This window comes from Corvus brachyrhynchos, unplaced genomic scaffold (genome assembly GCF_000691975.1).
Source record: "Corvus brachyrhynchos isolate BGI_N302 unplaced genomic scaffold, ASM69197v1 scaffold307, whole genome shotgun sequence".
In the NCBI taxonomy this organism is placed as follows: Eukaryota; Metazoa; Chordata; class Aves; order Passeriformes; family Corvidae; genus Corvus; species Corvus brachyrhynchos.
In genome coordinates this window covers 525,831-548,802 of record NW_008239288.1, presented here as the reverse complement: position 1 = coordinate 548,802, position 22,972 = coordinate 525,831, and the positions used below count along the sequence as shown (strand labels likewise).

The window sequence follows — 22,972 nt, the reverse complement described above, 5'->3', positions numbered from 1 at the left end:
AAGCTGGGCTTCCCTCGGCTTTCTCACACCAGTAGTTTCCCTGTTTCCTCTGAGCACAGTGCAATCCCTTCCCTGAATAAGACTATGGTGTTTTCTTCACTGAGCCTCCTATTTCAGCTACAGAACTGGTAAATATTTCATATCTCCAAAGGAATTGCTGCTTTAGTGTATTCCATCAAATTGTCTGGAATCTGTGTATAGCATCAAGTAGAAAAATGTACAGCACATTGAATTGAGGAGTCATTGCAGATACACATTTAAAAAGTGAGTATCACTCAACCTTCAGAAATGGTCTTGAATGGTTCTTTTGTAAGAAATGTGTTAGATGTATACATGCCATTAGTCTAGAAGAGATGAGATGATTCATACATTGCTGAGTAGAAAGATGGGATTGTACAAGAGAAGCAAAACTGCAGGAGATGAAATGCAAATGCAAGACTGAGGGGGCAGGGGCCTTCAGAGTGTGAGGAACAATAACCTCTGCTTTCCATCTACTGGGTGTTTGCAACCACCACTGCCATCCCCACCACTTCTGGCTCTGAGCTGTTCTTCACAGCCATTCAGGAAAGAGAGAGTTTTTGTGTGGAGACCCTACATTCCAAATTACTGATCTTGGTAATTTCTTAATAAAATACATGCCTTAAGTTTAAGGATTTCTATTTGGAGACATGGTCCTTTCTGGCTTAGTGCTGAACGCCTTTTCATCCCAACAGGGAGCAGGTGAGCTGTCTATGGATGGAAAAAAAGCAAAGAGCAATGCAAAGGATTGCTCGTGTAGCCATGCTACAGCTAGGATTTCATGGACATTTCTGTTAGAAGTTTCTCTGCTTCTGTGCATGAATATATGTGTCTTGTTCCCCTTGCCTTGAAAAATTTTAGTATTTTTTGTCTTCACTTGTTATATGCTCAGACAAATACACTTTCATGGCAGGAAGAAGGAAACAAAAGGAAATGACTCACCCAGATAACAGCAATGAAATATATTTTTACATTATACTCTGTATCTGCTAACTAAATAACCATAAATATTACAGTGATGCCAAGGCAGACATTCTCTGAGATGCTTTTAGAGGTGTTTAGAAACTTGGCTCTGACAAATGAGGAAATGAAAATCACACACATTTGTCTGTCAGGTCCATCCAGTTTGCAGTTGATGGGAGTTGTGTAGAAGGTCAGTTTGTGAAGAGTATGCATATGTAAAAGAAATTTCTGCTCCATGAAGATGTAGAGGTGGTTGCTTTTGGAAAAAATGGAAAAAAATTGGGGAAAAACATATTAGTGGAAAATGTAAACAATGGCTGTTTTGAGTTTGGGTTGAGTTTCTTTCTCCTCTTTTATAGAGAAACAGGCCTGTATCACTGAGTAGTGGGGTTTTTTGCACTGGGAATCAGAAATGGACAAGACAAATTTGAAGGGATGAGTTCAGGCTTTGCAGAAAGCTGAAATAGATTCACATGCTCATCTGGGCTGCAGTTTAACAAGTACAAATACAGCAGTTCACTTGGGACAGGTTTGTCTGCAAACTTGCTCTGTGGAAGAGATGTAGGACTAAGACCACAATCCATGTTTAGATTGCAGCACCAGGCTGGGCTGAGTGTCAGTGTCATACTAATGCAGCTGTACTGGTCTGGTCCCTGTTCCTGCTTAACCACCATTAGCCTGGGAATATTTTTGTACTGTGCTCTACTGGGTGAAGAAAATGTCTTCCAGGGATGTAGTGAAATTAAGGTTATTTCAGGAGAAAAGATACTTTTCTATAGATAATGCTTTCACTTCTGCCTTTGTAGTATAATTATTAGCTGCCAACAAGGATATAGGTATTGTAAAAATAACATAGCATTTCGTTATCTTTGGGATTAGACATCTGGATTTGTGACTTTCTGTAGTTTTCTTCATCACCTTTGGAAAAGACGAGTTTTCTTGGAGACTCACTGGAAGTCCAGGACACACCTGGATTACTCAAAAGAGTAAAATGGAATTACCTTCTCATGTCCTTGTCCTCATCCTCAACACTTCTGTGGTCATGTTCTGAGCACAGCCTTTGCTTTTGCCTGCCCCTATTGTAGTATCTCAGCATGAGAGACTATCTGATATTAGATATGGAAGTGCTGAAGCACTTTTCTGTAGCAGGTGGTAGAGAAGAGTCTGGTCTTTTCATGGGCTTTTCAGAGCCGAAATAGATGCTAAAATGTAAGGGATAGGAATCCTGAACCAAACTCTTCTTTCTCACCTGATATTTTCTCCTTCAAAGTCACAGGAAGAAAGAAGCAGATCTGGCATCTCTTTAGTTATGTGTGAACATTTCTCCCAGGTAAATCAGCATGAAGAATAAGAATATAATCCCATGGTATGTCCTGAGTTGCCCTCTACTGTAAAACCCAGTAGGCCTGGGAAAGGGAATGTGCATAGTTGGGGGATGAAAAGGTTGTATGAGACTTCCTGCTCCTCTGAGGACTGGTACAGACCCTTGGTATTTGGGATTCACATATCATTTGCCAGCAAAACAAAAGATAAAACAATAACTATTATAAAACAAGCAGCAGGCAAACACAGGAGCCTGTTATTTAGAGAAATTAGGTTACCAAGCCTTCTGTCTCTCAAATATGTGCTCTGAAAGAAAATCATTGCTCAGTTTGTCAGTCATGTGTTTCTCCACAAACACAGGATATCTAATCTCATCCTCATTTACACACTCGCATGGATGCTGTGAAATCTGTGAATCTGATTTATGGATGCCTAAAGGCTACATTATTAATAGGAGATAAGCAGCTGACTATAAATTACATACAAGGCATAAACTACATTATTTTATGTTCAGTATTTCATAGCTCAGCTGAAGTGGTGGATTGTTTAAACATTCAAGTAGAGGAAACTGAGATGGAGATCTAATTGCAATTTCAGGGATGCCAAAGTACTTTCACCTAAATATGCCACTGTAACAAGTCTGGGGCTGTTGTTGGCCCGTGGTTTCTGCAGGCTTTCCAGGAACGACACCCAGCTGTGTAAAGGCCAAAGGCAACATAGTTCCCGAGACTTCCTGAGGACTATATGAAGGAAAGCTGTTGCTGCTGTGTGTCCTGCTAATGCTGCATCTCTCATCTTTCTGTCCATGGGAGCTCAGTGCCCAGGTCAGGCAGAGGGTTGTGGCAGCAGGCAGTGGTGGCAGCAGGCAGTGGTGGCAGCAGGCAGTGGTGACAGCTGTGGCAGCAGGCAAAATACCTTGCTCCTGAGTTAGATGAGGAGCAATGGCCCAGCACACCTTGGCCTCCACTGCTGGAACTTATCTCAAGGGGTGAAAGCACAATTCACCTCTGCTCCTGCTCACTCAGGCTAATTACTGTGAGTTAGTGCCAAAGGAAAGCATGAAACAGCAGCTTTTTATGATGGTCTCTGGCTTGATAGCAGACACCATTAACAGGTAGGTCACTGACCTGCCATCATGGTGAGAGACGTTTTAATGGAAATTTTATTTGGAACATGTGCCCTAGAGATGACAACACCTGCGTCCTTCTGCCAGCCCAGATACTCGTTTCAGAGGGTGCAGTGAGTGACACACAACACATCCAGAGTGCAGACCCGTTGCTTGCCATCATGATACCTCAAACCTAAACTAGGGGTTGAAAAGGCTCTATAGTATTTTAGTTTCAACCAGTTTACATCTATAAAGACCTGATAGGAAAGGCTTTGTCTTTATCAGACAAGTTGGTCTGATTGCACAGCTGCCTTTCCTTTCAGCAGCAAGTTAGACTAGAGCCCACCAAACCTGCTTTATTCTTTAACTTTATGATTTTATACATTATGATCTAGAGCATACACAATTAAAAATCTATATAAACGCATATACATAAAGTACATAAATATATTAATATATACATATACTAAAATCTTCAGGAGGACTAAGTAGAGATTAGCTTATTTACTCTTGGAGTGTAAATTTACCTAAAGTAAAGGAACAGCAGATCCCATGAGGCCTGTAAAGAGAGGAGGAAGGAGAAAGAAGATGGGGTCATCGGGATTTCCAGGTCATCAAAATCTTGCTGCAGCTCTCTGTGTATTTACACCACTGTAACTCCAATACAGAGAGAATATGGGAAAATACTGTGCAGGTTCAACTGTTCCTCTGCTCTGAAACAGCAAGTCTCAAGTGTGCTTTCAGAGACTGTCCCTTAGCTGCTTGCAAGATTTTAAACACTATGACACATTTTTGGTCCCAGGGAAAGGCAGTAATTTTTTCCTATAAATCCTAGACATCTTTTTCATGTATATTTTTAATTAGTATCTTGGGGAATTCACTCTACATTTTTCTTGCTTTTATTAGCTACAAATCCATCATGTATTACACTTTTACGACTTTTATGATTAACAAGGTATTGGATGCCTTCTGCCCATGTAAGCTTTACCTTAATCTGAAAGCGTGTTCTGGTTTACGTTACAAATAAGCATCACAAGGAAGACCACGAGGACATCACTGCTGACTGAGTGCTGAAGGCAAGGGGAATCTGACCTGATGAGAAGGAGCTCCTCGGGTGACATGATGGAGTAGCAGGGCCATCTGCCACAGAGCCTGGGCTTTGAGCTCCAGCTTTAGGCTGCACAGGTACTCCCTGCTGTAAACTCATAGCTGGCCTTTGAAGTTTCTGCAGCTGTAATCTGCTCGTGATAGCAAATGCAGCATTCTCTTAGTCTGTGCTCCATGCAGCCTGGCTGAGCACTGAGTTTTGAAGGGCACTTTTCACAGGAAATATTTATGGCTAAATCCCAGATCAGGGACCATGCAATGCTGCTGTGCTCAGAAGTAAGGTGACATCTGCTTGTTGCAGACCACGACACTTAAGCCCTTTCTTACTTGGATGGAACAGTTACGATGGAAATGGTCTGTGAAATTGTGTTCCCACAACAGAAGTCATCAGTGTTCAAGAATAAAGGAGAAGGTGAATGTGTGCTTCTGCTTCATGTTATTTGAGTGTTGACTGGGGCAGAGTGAGGAGGAAGAGAAGAAAAAAAATGAACCACATAGAAATGTAAGACCAGGTAAGAATACAGGTTTTGTCATAAAGTCCAGTGGAGGAAAGGGGACAAATCAGACCTGGCTTACAACCCTTTTCTCATTTTGAGTAGTCATTCTGGTTAGCCATGGGAGAGGATTTGTCCAGGATAAACTAGTTTTGATGATACAGGCTTTGCTGTAGAAGAGATGGATTTCTGAACACAAGTGACTCTGGTAGCTCAGGAAGAAGAAAGGGATAGGAAAAGACACTGAGTAGTTTAAATATGCACTGCCTAAAATTTTTAATGTCTTTTTTCCAAGTCGTCTACTTTAGCCAAATTCTTCCCACCATTAGCTGTGGAGATTCAGAAAGCTTCATGAGACAGGTGGACATGCATACATCCCAAAATCCAACCCCCTCTGCCCATATGCTCCCACACTAGACTGAGGGCAGAGTTAGTCCTGTTATACCATCAGCCCTGCTAACTGGAGTGGGAAAAGCTGGAGCCCAGGCCCACACTCCTGGCTGACAAGGCTGTTATTCTGCACAACCAGATAAGCAACCCTGGGTCAGATGGAGCTAATGCTGGTCTTTCAGTATCACTGTTACCCTTCCTCACCTCCAGTCCAGTGTTGTGGAGGAGCAGCTACAGCAGGCAGCAACATGTAGGGCACAGCTGTGCAGAACCCTGCTCATTTTTATCCCAAATGACGGACACCCCTCTCACACTGTCCTGGCACTTGTCAAATGTGAGGCTTGCAGTAGTGCTGTGGGCAATGGCAACACTGCTTTTCTGTGTCGTCCTGGTGGCCTAAACAAGCTAAAATAGTCAGCAAAGCTACTTGCTGCACTGTCCCCTCCACCCTTGTGAGGGAGCAAGGCTGCTGGATATGTGGCTTCATCCCTGGATTCATAGCCCTCCCAGGAGTCCCTCTGTATGCTGCCCTTCAGCAGGCAATAGCCAGGTACAGCGAGAAGTTGGGTTTACTCTGTGCTCTCTGCCATGGAGACCTTTACTTTTGTTCAGCACTTCTTTGTTGTCCTAGTAACAAGTTAACAGCCTCTTGAACCAGCATCTCTTTATCAGCAGAAAACCATCACGATTTAGAACATCAAGTGCCGCACTTGTGCCCTCAGGAGGGAATGCAGAGGATGGGAAGATCAAGAAGATGAACCAGCCTATATCTCTTTAAAAGGCCAAGCAAGCACTGAAATAGAGTGAGTGCATTTATCTAGGGGCTGGGCTTTGCATTCTCACATCCTGCTGCTGGAAGCTGGAATTGGGCACAGGTCTCTTTTTCTCTTTGCTGAAAATATCACATTTGTCATATATGTCTTACCGACTTGCAAGAAAATGATGTGCTTGGTGTATCTCACAGACAATAAGGAGTGAAATCTCACCCTGTCTTCATGGCACACTGCAGTTCTGTGGAGTTATTTCAATTTAATGAAAAAGGAGAAATAAGTAGGAGCCCAGAGGTATTAGTGAAATACCTGTCACAGCATGTCAGCACCAGTGGCAGCACAAGGATGCACAAATCCTGGCCAGTCCCCTACAGCCACCCTACTGTTAGCTAGTCCCTGGGTACTTCCTTGCAAATCACATTATTGCTGTGCCTTAAGAGTCTCACTTCAGGCTTTCAGCTAAATGGCAAGTGAAAATAAGCCCTAATCACTCTATACTCCATCTGTAGTCAGTAGCAAGAGATGTAGGGGCAAATAATGCCTTGCATGGGCTGGAACACATCTGTAAGTGCTGATCCCCTCCATTAATTGTAATCAAAGACTAATCAAAACTAATTTGAGTGTGAAGGGTAAATGTCTAAAATTGCTCCGTCCCACACCAGTCATAGAAATGCACCTGATCATTTACTCAGACTGGTGTGGGTGAAATACACCGTGTTCCAGGAAACTGGGGCGATACATTCAGGCTCGTTTGCTAGATTTCTTTCACAGAAACCTGAGGTTTTATGCTTGCAGGGCTTGTCTATGTGGATCCCTGCCTTTCAGCAGAGGAGGCATTGCTTAAATAGCTGCTTGTGTGTCTGCAAATATGGCTATCACTGTTCTGTTTCTTGCCTGCTTCCGTGTGGTGGGTGTGGATCACTACCCAGGCTAAAGAAGAGAGAAAATCCACAACCTGACTTGGTTGCAGTGTAGCTGCTGGGCTGCTAACTTCCATGCCACCCTCCCTCTGCACTGGGAAAACATCCTCAGGTTTGGAGGTGGAAATAGGAGAGCATCATTGATCAAACATACCATGCAACAAGGTCCTCATATTGCATTAACAACACACCCAAAGACTTTCTTAAGCAAGGAAAGAGCAAAGGATAACTCTTGGTCCCATAGAAATCAGCAACAAGATTTGTATGTATTAAAATCTCACATATATATTAATTTTTCACACCTCTCTGAAAGGAAGAAGGCATGGAAGATTTGCTGAATAACTCGCTACATAAAAATCACTCACCTGCTTAAAAAATAACTTACATTAAAACAGGGATTCACATTATAATGGAAGAACTAATAATAAAGAAAGGAGATGAGCAAATTGTGTTGTAAGCTGGTAAAAATACATATGGAACAAAGCCATTGGAAAAGAACTTGACAGGTGTCTTAATGCTTTAAATTGGAAATGAAAATTATCAGAATCTAAACCTCTTCAAAGATTTCCATGCTGATTTTTAATCAAATTAATTTGGTTCAAAAAAAGAGCCTTCTGTTTTCAAAACTGAAAAATTACAGGCTTCAATTTGTTTTTCCAGCTTGAGCAGCTTCAACTTCCAATTCATAAAAGTATAAAAGATATTTCAGTCAAAATTAAAATTAATTTTTCTGGCTCTAGCTAAATAAAAATTTTCCTGAGATTTTGGTCAAAGAAACTTGGGGTTATTTTGACTTCATATCTAGATGTTGAGTGCAAAAATGCTTGGGTGCTTAAAAATATCTGCATGTTAGAAAAACTATTAAGAATCCTATATATGAACTAAGGTTGCTTAATCTTAAGGCTGGAATCTACTATTAGCGTATTCATTTAAGCCCATAAAAATACCTGTAGTGTCAGAAGAAATCTTCAAAATAACTGAAGTTTAAGATACTGAAGTGCCTACTCATTTGGGTAGGTCATTACGGCCCTGAAGTATCTCCCTGGCAGGGACAGAAGCACACCACTGCCTTCCCTCCTGATCAGTATGCCAGGAACCAGCTCCCATGAAGTGCTGTCCTCCTCAAACCAATTGATTTCAACAATTTGAAGACATTCAAGTATCTCTGAGGATAAGTGCAGGCAAGCGAGAAAAGACTTTCTATGTTGTAAGTGCTGTGAGGAAGGGAAGGAGAATGGATTCTTAGTTTCCCTAAGTCTAAACCCAAAAAGTTTGTTTCATTCTGACTTGAGTACTTGGCTACACCAGCCATATCCCACTGGGAGCTGGTGAAGTGCCAGGGATGTGGTTTGACTCAGATCTAGAAGTGATCTGAGTCAAACACTGAGAAGATCTCTAAAGGAGGGAAATGTTCAAGCTCCAATTTGACAGTTTTACATAGTTTCCAGTGCTACTAGCATTATACAATTATTGAAGGTCTCTTGGGATTGAGCATGCTGCATCCTACACGTTTATCCTTCAATTCCTCTTGGAATTTTGTTCTCACACAAAGCACAGCGTGATGTTTCCTTACTATCAACTCAGTCAGTTGAGAATATCAGTTTAATAATACATAGAAATGCAAGTTCAACCTAGATGCTTCAGAAGAAACTTAGATATGTAGCAACAAAAGGACAGGATGTTCTACACTTCACTCGTTTCCTCTGTAGATCTATTTAGCTGTGCTAAAGTGTAATGTTGTTATGGCATAGTACTAATAAAAAAGCTAAACTCAGCCATATGTGATGGCAAAACCAGCGAGATGCCATGTGCTGTGCAGCCAGTCCCCATGAAGCTTGCTCATATCATTCCCAGATTGACCACCCTCCTCATCTCCTGCCCATGTTTAATGTAGCTTTTTTTATACTTTGTCATTAAGCCTGTAGTTCTGTAACACAGGTAATGGCACTATCCCATATATTTAAATATTTTAGATACATCTGATTCTATGACAGGAATTATTACTTTACTATTGCAAGGACATTGGCCATGGTCCAGCAATTATGTAAATTCATAGCAAAGTGACGGAGAGAAGGCCAAGTCTTGGCATGGGAATAGCAGGCAGCTGCCTGGTGTAGCAGGTGGTGAAAGGACCATTGGCTTTCAGACATGCCCAAACTGGCTGTGAATTAAATGGGTGTTGGTGTGTGGAATTTTAGAGGAAGGAGTGCAACATTGCCAAGACCAGCTGTTGCCACCTTCACCTCTTCCTTCTGCTGGAACAGGAGGAGCATTGAGCTGGTTTTTTTAGGGTTCTCACCAAGCTCCTCTTCCTTCTCCTTTCTGTGTTCTTGTGACAGGAGTGACCTTGCCTGGGTACCACCCTGGTCTGAACTGTGAAAATAGCTGCCACCAGGAATTTGGCTAAGTTACCATGACTGATGAACATTTCCTTAATTACAGTGCCATTCTGTATGTACGAAAAGAGGAGTTATTTATTACCTGTAAAGTTTACTTTCAGGAGATAATCTTTGTACAGCTTCCTGCCATCCAGATGCTTCATGGCATCACAGAGTTTGGTGGTGTTTGGGCAGAGAGTCCTCTGCATTTTATGCAAGGCATGGGCCATTGCATACACAGCATTCACAACAAACATGATCTTGGATTCTTGCTCGTAGTTGGAACTGTTGATGGTGAAGTGCTTGTCACAAGCCTTTTTATGTGGTTTCCGGTTCTGCAGGCTACACTGGAATTTTTGCTCCCAGAAATCCTTGAACCAGGGGTTGCGTCTGTTGTTATAAGGGCTGAGACTTTGGAAATACTTGTCAAACTCTTTAACCGGATGGGAAGCAAGCTCCAAGGTTATGGCCCCCGATGCTATGTGCTCATTGCCCTTGACAATGCTCTCCTGTGCTCCCCACCCGTCGCTGGCAATCCAGGTGAAGGACACGTTGAAGCGGTTGGCGGCCGCAATGAGCTCCCGGGAGTCATCACCTCGCATGAACAGCACCACCACCCTGGCATTGGGTTTCTGGAGCAGCTCCCTGATCACGCCATCGTAAGACTTCCTGATGTTGGACCGTCCCACTTTCTCGGAGGTGGCGATGCAGATGTTGCGCAGACGAGCTTCCTGCTCAAAGGCCTCAATCCCCGTCTCCCCGTAGTCTCCTTCGGAAGCCACTGTTGACACGTAAGTCCAGTTGAAATACCGCAGGATTTCAGCCATGGCTTTAGCTTGGTAGAAGTCCGGGGGCACTGTCCGTGCGAAATAATCATAGCGGGATTTGTCGCTCAGCTTGGCACTGGTAGAGGCGTAGCTTATCTGGGGGATCTGGAAGAGTCGGAGCAAATTTGCCACCTGGAGACAAAGGGGGGGAGCACAGATTATTAAAGAGTGGCATTTATAAAATGGAACAAAAATATTTCGGGAAAGGCATTGACAGTGTTTTTTAATGAGAGATGTTCTGACGATTGCAGATCGAGGGTGTTGATAGGGGATGTTGATAACAAACTCCAGGGAGAGTATTGCACTGAGCTTATGCACAAAAACTGTTCTGATGCCCAGTTAATTCCCTGGGTCCTGCTGTAATGTTTGTAAGGATTGTAATGGACCTTTATTTTCGTGAAACTGAGCCTGTTTAAACAACAGATAATTAGACACAAATGGACAATATATTTCAGTTTCAGATTTCAGTAAGTGTTCCTTACTAAGGTCTGAGGATTTGCATGCCTTTGCTTCTGAATTCTTAAAATTTGCATAGTGGGATAGATCTTCTCCAAGACTCATTGTATTTGATAACCAAATGCACTAATAAGATATAAATTTCCATTTTGTGCAAATATCACAAATGTACAGGCCTTTTGCAGAACTTTATAGTCTCACACAAGACAAGTCCCCACCTCTCCTATTTTTCACTCATTTAAACTTTTTTCTGAGATGTTCTGACTTCAGACCTGCTGAGATGGCACATTCATTGCATGCAACTCTTCAAGTTGCACCATGTCCCAGAACCACACAATCACATTCACAGATTCACAGAAACACAGGATAGTCTCAATTGGAAGGGATGCACAAGGATCATCGAATCCAGCTTTTTGTGAATGGTCCATATGGGGACCAAACCCACGACCTTGGCATTACTAGCACCATGCTCTACCCAACTGAGCTAATGTCATGCTGACCTACGGTTTTTAATAAATAATAAAACTTTTAATAATCTCTATTTGCCCTTCTAGTTTATGTGGTCCAAAGTCCTGCTTTTTTTTTTCTTTTTTTCATGTGTTGCTATGTCCAGTGCTTAAATATTTCCAAATCTACTCTGCTGCTCTCACAGAAGTGCAACTCTTGACCGCATCTCGAAAGGAATGAAGAAAGGTTATGGCACTTTTTTCCTATGATAGATTCTTAAATAACAAAGGGAAGATTGGGGGCTAGAAGTTGTGTCCGGTAAATTAAATTTGAAGCTAATCTTGGAGTACAGCCTGATGAAACCATTTGAAAAGCCACATTTTTTCCAGTAAATTAAATTTGAAGCTAATCTTGGAATACAGCCTGATGAAACCATTTGAAAAGCCATAGTGTGCTTGAGATTCCTGCAATAGTGTACTTGAGATTCCTAAGGGAAACTTATTAAAAATTGCCCAATCATTTAATTTTTTCAATCTTCCCCAGATTTTTCCTTGACCACAGACTGTCTTTAAGAATTCAAAGGCAAAGGACTGTTTTGAAAAAATGTTGTAGAACAGGCAAATTTTGAAGGCTCAGACGTCAGTAGCAAATTAGACAGTCTGATTAAAAAAAAAAGGAAGAATTTTATTGCTTTTCAGCAACCTCTACGACTTGGGATTTTATAGATTTAGATTCTGTCTTTTCTGTAATGCAGACACTGAACTAGTGTCCTGCTGTAGCTCAGTCTCCCCCTGTAAACAGGTGTAATCTCATCTGGGCCAGACTCTGCTGCCATCCATACGTGTACAGGGACTTTCACAAGTCCTGGGCCACATGGAACTGAAGACTTCAGGAGGTCCTTGTCCTCCTGTCCTTCTAAAACACCAGGAAACACCAGATGTCCTGGCACCTCAGCTGTAGCTGTTGACTTGAAGCTTGCCTTCACAAAATAAACCACTGGGAGTGGCTTATTTTAGTTTAAAACAAAATATAACGTTTTCTACAGTGCTTGGAAGGAGCATCCTGAGAGAGGATGCTGACACTGTAGTTTTGCAGTGGGTACAGGCACAAGGCTGTGGCTGAACTAGTTACCGGCCCTCAGAAAGCAGCTGATGTGTTCTTAACCTCCCTGCTAGATGGTAACAAGCATTAAACTCCCTTATACTGGAAGTGTGGGATTGAATTTGCATTGTGGTGATGTAAATGAACAGCTTTAAAGCAACAGGATGGGTAGAGAGGCTTTTTCTGTCACCAAGGTGCAATGGATTCTTTGAGCATCATTAAGTCCCTGTGGCTTTGTAACTTTGATTATATGCCCACAGATCCCCATGGTTTGGTTCACATGTCCTCTCTCAAGAGCACTCTGATTTGGTAATAAGAATCTACTCCACATAGCTATTCTGGAACATTTCCTGCACAACTGTGTGGGCTGGAACTGCTATTCTTGTCTCAGTTTATTCTAGCAGGAATTATTTTATTTGTGCTAAACCATAATGAAGATATGCACACATATCATTCTGCATTTTCCCCCTCAAATTGGCTAAAGAAGTCTGTTTTCAGCAGCTCAAGTAATGCTGTTCAGTATGTAGACAACCCTTCAGCTCACAGAAAGATGCTCCTAAAAATAAAGCAGCTTTATCGTTAGTTTGATTTATTTTTTTCTTTTTTTCTGTTTTTTTCTTAAATATATTTTTGTTTGTTTGTTTTGTTCTGTTTTTTTCTTTTTTCTTTTAGTCTAAGCAGAAAAAGCATCCATTGAACTACTCTCCCAGTTTACACAGGGGCCCTCAGCCTTGGAGGCCACTATACTTCTAGGGTCCTTGCAAACAGCTGCAATTCTGATTCTTGTCCTCTGGGGAGAAGAAAGTTTTCATGTGTTTACAGCTGTCTGCTGTAAAGCTTCTCATTATGAAGCTGTCCAGATGGTAGATTTTTCATGGACTAAAAATTAAAAAATATAAAGAAGTCTGATTAATCATAAAGGATAGCGGCCCAAGCATCCCTGAAAACTACTACTGCTCATGGAATTCAGTGAAGTTGTATCTGTTATTCAGATCAGGACACTGTTCTTGAAATTCTCAGGTGGGGATTTTTTGGAATATTGTAATGTCTTGATATTAGGGACTAATTTTTCAAAAAAGGTCAAGTCTCAGGGACCTAGCTGATGCAATTGATTTCAGAACAGTCCCTTTTTCCAGCCATTTCCATGCTGATCTGAGTATTTGATTATGAAAATGTTATCCTGGTTAAGAGACTAACGAGAAGAGCACAGGTAGCAGGTTCTGCAGAGGAGATGATGTCTAAACTATGTGTACTCAGTGTAGTAGAGGACAGTGGGATGTAAACCAGAGTTATGTGCACTGAGATTGAACCACCTGAGGCACACCTCCACTGTAGCTCTGTGCTGCCTTGGCATGTGTGGCACAGCTTCAAAATTGCAGTGCAGATCCAGCTTTTGCTAAGTGAAATAATTTATTCTGGCAAAGCTCCAGGGAGCAATTTAATCAAGCCGTGGTGCATGCAATTAGTCCTGAAATCCATATGTTGACACTTAAGTTGCAGTAGTAGCCAGGTTTTTTCACTGTGAAAACTGGTGGGTTTTGCAGATACCTTTGAAGATAAGTCTGGATGTTCTACATCTGCAAACCAAAACAGCCACTTCGCACAGCTTGCTGTGAATAACGTGTGTCGACAGAGTCAGCGTTCAGCGTGATGGGAAGCCTTTATTTGCCCTACACTGCTGGGCTTATTAGTGCAGCCACTGTCCTGTGGTAAAATGTCCAGTCCCCAGGCAAACCTGGCTCTCACTCAGCTGCTGGGATGGGGGGTGATTTGTTGCCCAACATGAGCATGGCAGTAAGTCCAGTGCCAGCCACAACCCTCCGCAGGGATGTACTGCACCAGCAAATCCTGCAAACGGAGTGGCTGCGGCAGTGCCAGGGGAGACCAGTGTCCCTCTCCCAGCACTGGAGCCACATCTGCCATTTCTGCTTCTCTGAGCTGCAGGGACAGGATAAATGCTTGTGGGAAATTGCCAATCTTGTTTAAAACACTGAAAATGGCTCCATAATAACAACCTGCAAGGAGCCATGAATTAGACACAGCTCAAACACATGAACCTGGTTTCTTAGTGTATTGTAGCCATTCAAGAGTCCTGCTGGTAAATGGGGACAGATAGGTAACACCTCTATGTCTCAGTGACCTTGATCTGTCCTATGATTTATTGAATCTCATGGAACATTTTGCTTAACATTGATAGACCTTTTTTCTTTTTTTTTCCTGGCAGTAGGATTTATTCTGATGTTTTTGTTAAAATTTCCTTTCTTAATGGCCCAGAGACTGTTCCATGGATTTTTTGAATGTGTATGGGGCTGCAAAATGCAGGAAACATTTTGGAGAAAAGAAGAAAAGATAAATTTCAAAAGTTCTAGAATAGATAGGGTTTCTTCACCATAACACACAAGCGTGTATCACATATTTGTAGGACAGAGGAGGCCCCTTGTTAGATGACAGTGCTCTCTGCCCTTCTGAAATTTAACCATGCGAGAATCTCATGGCACTTAACACGGCTTAATGAATCTAATTTCACAGAGCTCCTTTGAGACAGGCAAGAGCTACTCTGAACAGACAATAAATTAGGCTGTGGAGCAGAACAGGATTGAAGTAAAGGAGTCTTGTCTCTATTGAGAAACTAGGCAAATTTCTGTCTCTCTGAGCTGCAATCTCTCCTAATGGAGATTCTGTTGCTGCGTTTGGACTCCTGAGAAAGCCTTTCTATTTCTGGGAATAAGTTGCTAGTCCAGATTCCCAGAGCAAGACCATGGCAAAGCCATGTCCAAAGTTTTCCTAATTTCTAGATCATTGCTATAACACAGGGCCTGAACTCTTGCTTTGAAGGAACATGCACTGCAACCAGTGTACATTGTATCCCATTCCTAAATGTTGGTAATCTACCTTGTGGGCTTTTTGTTATTATTTGGGCAGTTGGAAGTCAAACTGCACCTAAAGCATTCATTCCAATATATAATACATGGGTTTTTTTCTTATTTAAACTTTTCTTCTTTCTTAAACCTAAAAATATAGCAAAATTTTGGCAGAAAGTGCTATTTTAGAAAGGCAGGAAAGAAACACTGGTTCTGAATGGGCTGGGACGTGGATGTGTGATAGGTGGCAGGCATAAACATGATGTAAAGACTAAATGAGGCACCTCTCTAGTCAACAGTCTCCACTGGCCTGTGCAGTCTCCCCATGGTCTCAGCTCCTGGGAAGTACATTTTTTCTCACGTTAAAGTCTCCCTTTTTTCAATTCATAACTACTTTCTTCTATCCTCTGGTCCCGCATCATGTTGATAAAGACATTTACTTTGTGTTCCTGAGAACAAATCTCTACATACTGAAAAGCTGCTATTAGGTTAATACCAAACCTTCTCTTCTCCAGACTAAACATGTGCAGTTCCCTCAATTTCATTTTGTAGGGTTTGTGCTCCAGACTCTCCTCCCCATGATTATGTTCTTATTTATTGAATCGTCCTTTTACCAAGGGACCCAAAGTTGAACATAATATTCTACATGTGGTCCAATGAGAATAGAATAAATAGAAATATTTATTTCCATCTGTGTACTGGCCATGTTTCTGCAGATACAGCCCAGCAGGTTGAGAGCCTACTGAGCTGCCAGACTGTATCACTGGCAATAAATATGAGCAATACTTAAAAGCTGGGCTCCATCATAATTTTCCCTGTTCTCTTGGGATTTAGTAGGGTCCTACCTGGGGACAGTGTGACCCAGAGTGACTCAGTCTGGACACTTCTGACATACTCATATAATTTGGGAGTATTCGGGAAGAGGAGAGCTCAGTGATGCAAATGCAGCTGCTCAGCTTGGACCCAAGAAAAAAATTCACTCCAAGCTAATATGTTTTCAAAGGGAAATTAGGACCTTAAGGGCCTCACTGCTTTCAGAACTGAAAAACCTGTATCAGCCTGGAACATCATCTCTCTCTAGCCTGTTTTAAAACTATGGGTGCCATCTCTGGGATATTATAACTGAAGGATATTTTATTGAAGGCAGTGACTGCACAGGGGCTGTGTCATGACCTGCAGCAGAAAGAAGGTCACTGGGAATGCCAATATCCCAGTTTTTAAACTGGGATATTAAAGGTCAGTTGTAAGGAACTCAGTTAGATGTAGTGAGGTTATTTAGGAGTCCCAGCCTGGCTTGTTCTCCTATGGAATCTTCTGGTGCATTGCAGGACTGAAGCAGTGGTTTCCACCAGCTTTCTCACTCTTTGGTATTAAGAGGGCTGTTTCCTTGTTTGTAAGTAATGTTCCTTAACCAAATCCCTTCCAAACAGAAACTCAAGAAAAAATAATTCATTATCAAACAAATAAAAATGTCTGACATTTTTTGTTAGTGGGGAGAGGGCTGAAGGGAACATTATTTTGCTCTTCTACTGAAAATTCAGGCAATGAGGCTGGGAAAAATATAGATAAATATTTACAGCAGACTCAGTAGCTGTCACACAGAGAGAAGCAGTGTTTGAATGGTGAAATAACTTCATCTGCAAAATGAACATCAGAAATAAGGAATACTGTCAGAGTAACAGCTAGGATTTCTGCAAAGGACCTGGGAATTTCTTTTTATATTTGTGTCCATCTGTGCAATAAAAAGTAAACCATGGAGGGCATCCAGAGAAATGCTGTGCCTTGAAGGAACTGTTTGGAAATATTTTTTTTTTTCCTGCAGGGGATGGGACAGTGAGCTGTCACAAATGCACTCTGCCTCCATACAGCATTACTGTTGAAGCGAAGTAAGCTGAGCACTAAAGTTGAAAAGAGACCTGTGCAGAAGACCTTGCTTTGCGTGAGGAGTGCAACTCTTCTCTGAGACTTCATAAACCTGCCTGTGAGTGACTCATGTCACATATACACGTGATCAGAAAAGGTACTAAAACTGCGGCTGGTGGTTCTAAAGAAACATGGAATTGCTTCTGGACTTAGAAGAGTTATCAGTGGTAAATATGGTTATTTGAGACTCATTTACTGATGAGTAAGTCTAGTCAGAAGAAGTAGAATGAGTGTAGGTGATGTCCAGGTGACCCTAGCTAGCTCTTATTTTTGGCCACTTCCTCTTGCAGTTACATCCTTTCCCACTTGGAACAGTTTATTGTTCCCTACAACTCGGTGAAAGGAGACTGTAGCCTGGTGGGGGTTGGTCTCTTCTCCCATGTAACAAGTGATAGGAAAAAAGGAAAGGGTCTCAAGTTGAGCCAGGGGAGGTTTAGATTAGATACTAAGAAAAAATTCTTCACTGAAATGGTTGTCGGGCATTGGAACAGGCTGCCCAGGGAGGTGATGGATTCATCAGCTCTGGAAGTGTTCAAAAAACATGTAGATGTGGCACTTGGGGAGATGGTTAAGTGGTGGACTTGGTAGTGCTGGGTTAAAGGTCCCACTCGACGATCTCAGAGGTCTTTTCCAACCTTAATGATTCTATGATTCTCTCATTGTATGGTAGAGCTCCCACCTTCTCACCTGTGATCTTAGTGGTTACTTATCCATCCCTCTAAAGTAATAATTTCCCCTTAACAAAAGGAGAAAATGCAACACACTGAAAAAACCCCAAAAATATCCCAAACCCAAATCAAAAAGACTGCAAAGGAATCAGTTACTGTGGGATTTTCAGAGAAGCCAGAGGGAGGTACCCACATTCCTTTGAAATCTCTAGGAAAGAAATATCCAGTGTTCTTTGGACAGTTTGAAAATCTCAGCCTAGTGGCTGTTCAGTTTCTGAAAGTGGAATAGAAATAAAGAGAGGAACAAACAGCAAGGATCTGGCTGAGAGGTAGTGGAGAGAGGGGAAGAACAGAGATAAAAGAGGGAGAGAGCTTAAAGGAGACACATGGAAGCTGGCAAGTGCACGTGTAGCTTAAACGCTGGTGGTAGGTGGTCCATCTCACAGAATAGATTTTTTAATAAGGATCTGGTTTACTTTTACAAGCACAAAATCACCAGAGGCTGTCATTGCACAGCACAAATGGTATGTGTGGCCTGGCAAACCTCTGCAACCCCCTGCACATTTCTCCTGCCCACATCCCTGTGGGGTCCATGCACAGTGGGGCAGAGCCCCATATGTTATATTTTGTTTCTTTTTTGCATTTGGTTCATTTAAGGATTTTACACTATTTTCAGTGGTGATAGAAGTCAGAAACTGTTGTTAAGACTCCAGTTGAAAGATGGTTTATCCTTGGAGGAAGGAAATGGAGGTGATTAGCTTTCAGGCTCCACAAGCCCTTGGCAGACTTTTGTGGCTAAGGAGAAATGACAGCCAGGAAAAGACTGCCAGTAAATGAGTACATATTCTGAATTTCATGCCAGATGGTCACTCACTTAGGAGTGGCTTTAGCTTTTGTGATAGCAGTAATGCACCATTAAACCTTCTCCAGTGGTTTTGTTACAGTTTGCTTGAGAGACAGCAAGGAACTGAAGAGAAGACAGCAGGGCACTGGTTTCTGTTCTGCCATTTTTTCTGGATGAGGCTCTAACTTGCAAATAACTGTCATGGTAGTGATCTGGAGGTCTTGTGGGTTGACAGCATTAAAAATCTTTACATCCATAGGAATATAGTACACATAGAAATTAAAAACCCAGCCCACCTAAAGGAATGTCTTCATTTTTCTAAGAGCTGACTGCAGGGAATGGACCCTAGTCTTCATTTTCAGAAGATGAATCCAGTTTTCAGAAATAGGAAAGAACAAATCCAGCACTTGAGTAATTGTATTCCTGCTTCCACATGCAAATTCCTGACAAGAGCTGACCTAAGTATTTTAAACATGGAATTGGGATTGGCTATTCAGGCGCTCCTCTGCAAATGAATGTTGCCTTTTTATCTTATAATTTTAAATGTGTCGATCTCTCCAAGGAAAAGGCGTTTGAAATTTCTGTTGTGAACTAAGAAAGAGTGGATAACCTGGCTCAGACGAAAAGCCATGACCCCAAAAGAAGACCCTCCAAATTTTGAATTCTTCACCCCCTCATGCTAGACTCAAGTCAGAATATTATTTCATGAAAACAGGTTTGTTTTTTCTTTTTTAACATGAGCTTTTCCATTGACTAAGAATCCTGGCTTGAGTTTTGAAAGATCAAATGCTGTGCAGATTGGGCTCACTGCTAATTTAAACACAACATCTAAAAACTAATTATCCAGATCATCATTAAGGATAATAGCCTAGTCTGACCAGAAAACAATTAAGCATTCTGCATTCTCTTGTTGTTTTTAGTCTCTGCAAAAAGTGCCTATCACATATACTGACTCAGTGGGGAAGGTGTTCATTGCTGATTTACCAGCAAAATCTTTTTTTCCTTAGTGGAAGGGTAATGAAAGAAATACAAATCTGACAGCAGGAGCATCATGAAGTGATTTGGCAGACAGCTGTCCAGACAAAAAAAGCAGGAGAGGGAGGGTGAAGGGAGAGGAAGAAAAAATATTGAAATATAAAGACAAATTCACAGGAGGGGAAAAAAAAAAGGCAGAAATAATTTTTGTCTGAATAACTCAGCATGTTTTATTTTAAGGCTAAGAAACTGCACTGTGGACTTTATGGTGTTTACAGCTCTCAGAAAAGGAAAAATGCTTGCCAGGGCTACATCTGGAAGCATGTAGCACTCTGAATGCTGCTTGAAAACACAGGGAACTGGGGTGCTGAGCCTTGCACACATATGCCTGGTGAAATATTTTGACTTTCAGCACTGGTATGGTTCCAGTTGTTACTGGAGCTACTCTGTACAGGTGACTGACTCTGAAATTGGGTAGTCTCTTCTCGCATGGCACCAAAATGCTTGTCTTTAATGCTTCAAAGTCCTTACAATTTCAGGCTTTAGTCTGCAATGTCTATTATTCTTGACAGGGATTTTCTTTTGAAACAGAACTTGTGACTGGCTATCTTAACAGGATGGGCAACAGGAGTGAATGGCTTAATTATGTCTTTTCTAGGACTTCATTACATCTTTTACAGGTGGTGTGAAATCTAGAGGAAAGCTAGAAAAGAGAGACTGAAGGAAGGCCAACACAATCTATGTCAAGAGAAAATAAACAACTGAATACTTTTTTCTAGCTGGAAAATGCTAGATGACAAGTCAAATGATTTGTGAAACTATTTTTCCGAAGAACTGTGTTAAGAAAGATCTTATGTTTGAAAAACTATTGACAACTCTAGGGAAGATCATAGAATAATATTAACTAAAAGTATTGGTTCATCATCCTCCATACGTTTTGCAAATTGGATGACATATGGATTTGCATACAGCTATATTGCCATTTTTTACATGTACTGGATGAGAAAGTCTCTAATCAGGACTTCCAATTTCCGTTGGACAGCTGCTCCAAACCCAAGATTTTGCAATATGAAACATTTGTATACCCTCTCTTATATATATTCGATGTGTGCTGCATCCAATCTACTGCCTCAGACACGGATTTAGCCTTAGGTCAATGATCACCAGAGACTGGCTTCAAAGGGACAGGCTGACAGATGCTGTGCAAGAGGCCACAGACTGCTCTAGAAGTGTGACCTGAATCCCTCTGGATTTCTGGGAGGGAGTGAAATACCTGTACCACTTCCTCTGCTCTAACCACTTTTATAGATATGTCTTTCAGGCTACCTCATATCTTCATGTCCTTTGGACACACCTGAATTTAGGGTGGACTAAGAAACACACTGACCACAAACCAAAGGTACAGCAAAAAGAGTGTCAGCCTTCCACCAGTGGGATAGGGCAGTCATATGATGCTTCAAAATATTTTGCCAGCCTTCAGACAGTTGTAGCTCTTTTTTCTGAACCAGAGGAGGTACTTTACAGAATTGCTTCTTTTTGTTTCTAGTCACTTCTGGGACTCATTTAGCTTTTAGCATCTACAACAACCTACCATTTGCTGGTTTCATTTGATGTACTCTTTTGTCTGATTGGAAGAGACAATGAATAATGATTTCCTTAACAGTTTGTGCTGCCCAAGGTTCTGTAGCTATTATTTTTCCCCTTCAGATGTCTCTTTTTCAGCCTGAAACTTACTTGCTTTTTGTTCTCCAAGTGATCAGACCCACATAACTGATGAAGGATACATTCCTGTGCTCTGCTAGCTGGTCCACAGTGGACAAAACCACTCCTACTAAAGAAATGGCTGAGGTTCTGCTCTGAAGAAACTATTCTCCTGTGGTGTGGGTAAGGATTTGCCCTTATATTCCCTACTATGAATACACAGATGAGTTATACACTGGAAGAGAAAAAGAGATAAAATGTAATTTCTTTAAATTCTTCTGTGCTCATGCATGTCCTATGGGATCTGACCATGCTCCCAACTGATGAGAATTAATGCCTTCACAAGAGAAGCAACCAGTTCCCCAGTGTAATTCTGATTGAAAAGAACACTGGATGAACTCTTGGCCTATTTATGAAACAGGCAAATGAGATTCTGTGGACTTTCTGTCACTGCTAGCATAGTCTGCAATACAAAATAACTCTTATTGCTGTTGACACTGGTGCAGTGATTAAGGCCTCTGCTCAGTCTGAAAAAGCATCCTACATTGAGTCTCTGAAAAAACTTCCTGCACTGTCAAGACTTGATGCCTTTGGAAACCTGCAGCTGACCATGAAGAAATAAGAGATGCAGGGTCTTAGTCTATGTCAGTCTGGGCTTAAGACACCACTCACTTGTGATTATGAGTCATGTGGACTGGCTTGTTTTATTTGACCCAAAATAACTGGATCACAGAATCACAGAATCACAGAATCATTTAGGTTGGAAAATATCTTCAAGATCACCGAGTCCAACCTTTGACCAATCCCAGCCATGTCAGCCAGACCACAGCACTGAGTGCCACATCCAGTCATTTCTTTAATATGTCCAGGGATGATGACTCCACCACCTCCCTTCCTGGGGAGTCCATTCCAATGCTTAACAACCCTTTCTGTGAAGAAATTCCTCTTGATGTCCAACCTGAACCTCACTTAGCACAGCTTAAAGCCATTTTCTCTCAGCCTGTCACTGGTTGCTGGGGAGAAGAGGCTTCCCCTCATCTGGCTACAACCTCCTTTCAGGTATTTGTAGCTATATGGCCTCCTCTTCTCCAGGCTAAACACCCCCAGCTCCTTCAGGAGGAGTCCTTCATAGGACTTTCTCTGTAGACTCTTCACCATCTCCATTGCCCTTCTCTGGACATGCTCCAGCACCTCAATGTTGCAGTGAGGGGCCCAGAACTGGGCACAGGATTTGAGGTGTGGCCTCACCAGTGCCCAGTACCGAGGTCACTGCCCTGGTCCTGCTGACCCCACTATTGCTGATATAAGCCAGGATTCCATTGGTTTCTTGACCATCTGGGCACCTGGCTCATGTTCAGCCACTGTCAACCAGCACCTCCAGGTCCACTTCCCCTGGGACATGTTCCAGCCACTCTTCCTCCAGCCTGTTGCACTGCAGGGGGTTGTCGTGACCCAAGTGCAGGACCTGTACTTGGCCTTATTGAACCTCATACCATTGACCTCAGTCCATTGATTCAGGCTGTCCAGATCCCTGTGCAGAGTCTTCCTACTCTCCAGCAGATCAGCACTCTCGCCTAACTTAGTGTCATCTGCAAACTGACTGAGGCTACACTTGATCGCCTGATCCAGGTCATTGATATTAAACAGGTCAGACCCCAATACTGAGCCTTGGGGAATCCCACTAGTGACTGGAAGTAA

The 22,972-nt window shown here is 42.0% G+C and overlaps 1 protein-coding gene across 5 annotated transcripts in view; it reads right to left on the bottom strand.

Moving 5' to 3' along the window:
• Window positions 1–22,972, bottom strand: part of GRM3 (glutamate metabotropic receptor 3) — a 102,562-nt gene that overhangs the window by 20,815 nt on the left and 58,775 nt on the right. For all 5 annotated transcript variants that reach the window (XM_017740380.1, XM_017740382.1, XM_017740381.1 and 2 more), the window contains one exon: window positions 9,575–10,430. In XM_017740380.1, the coding sequence (XP_017595869.1) occupies window positions 9,575–10,430 (856 nt within the window). The remainder of the gene's footprint in view (window positions 1–9,574; window positions 10,431–22,972) is intronic.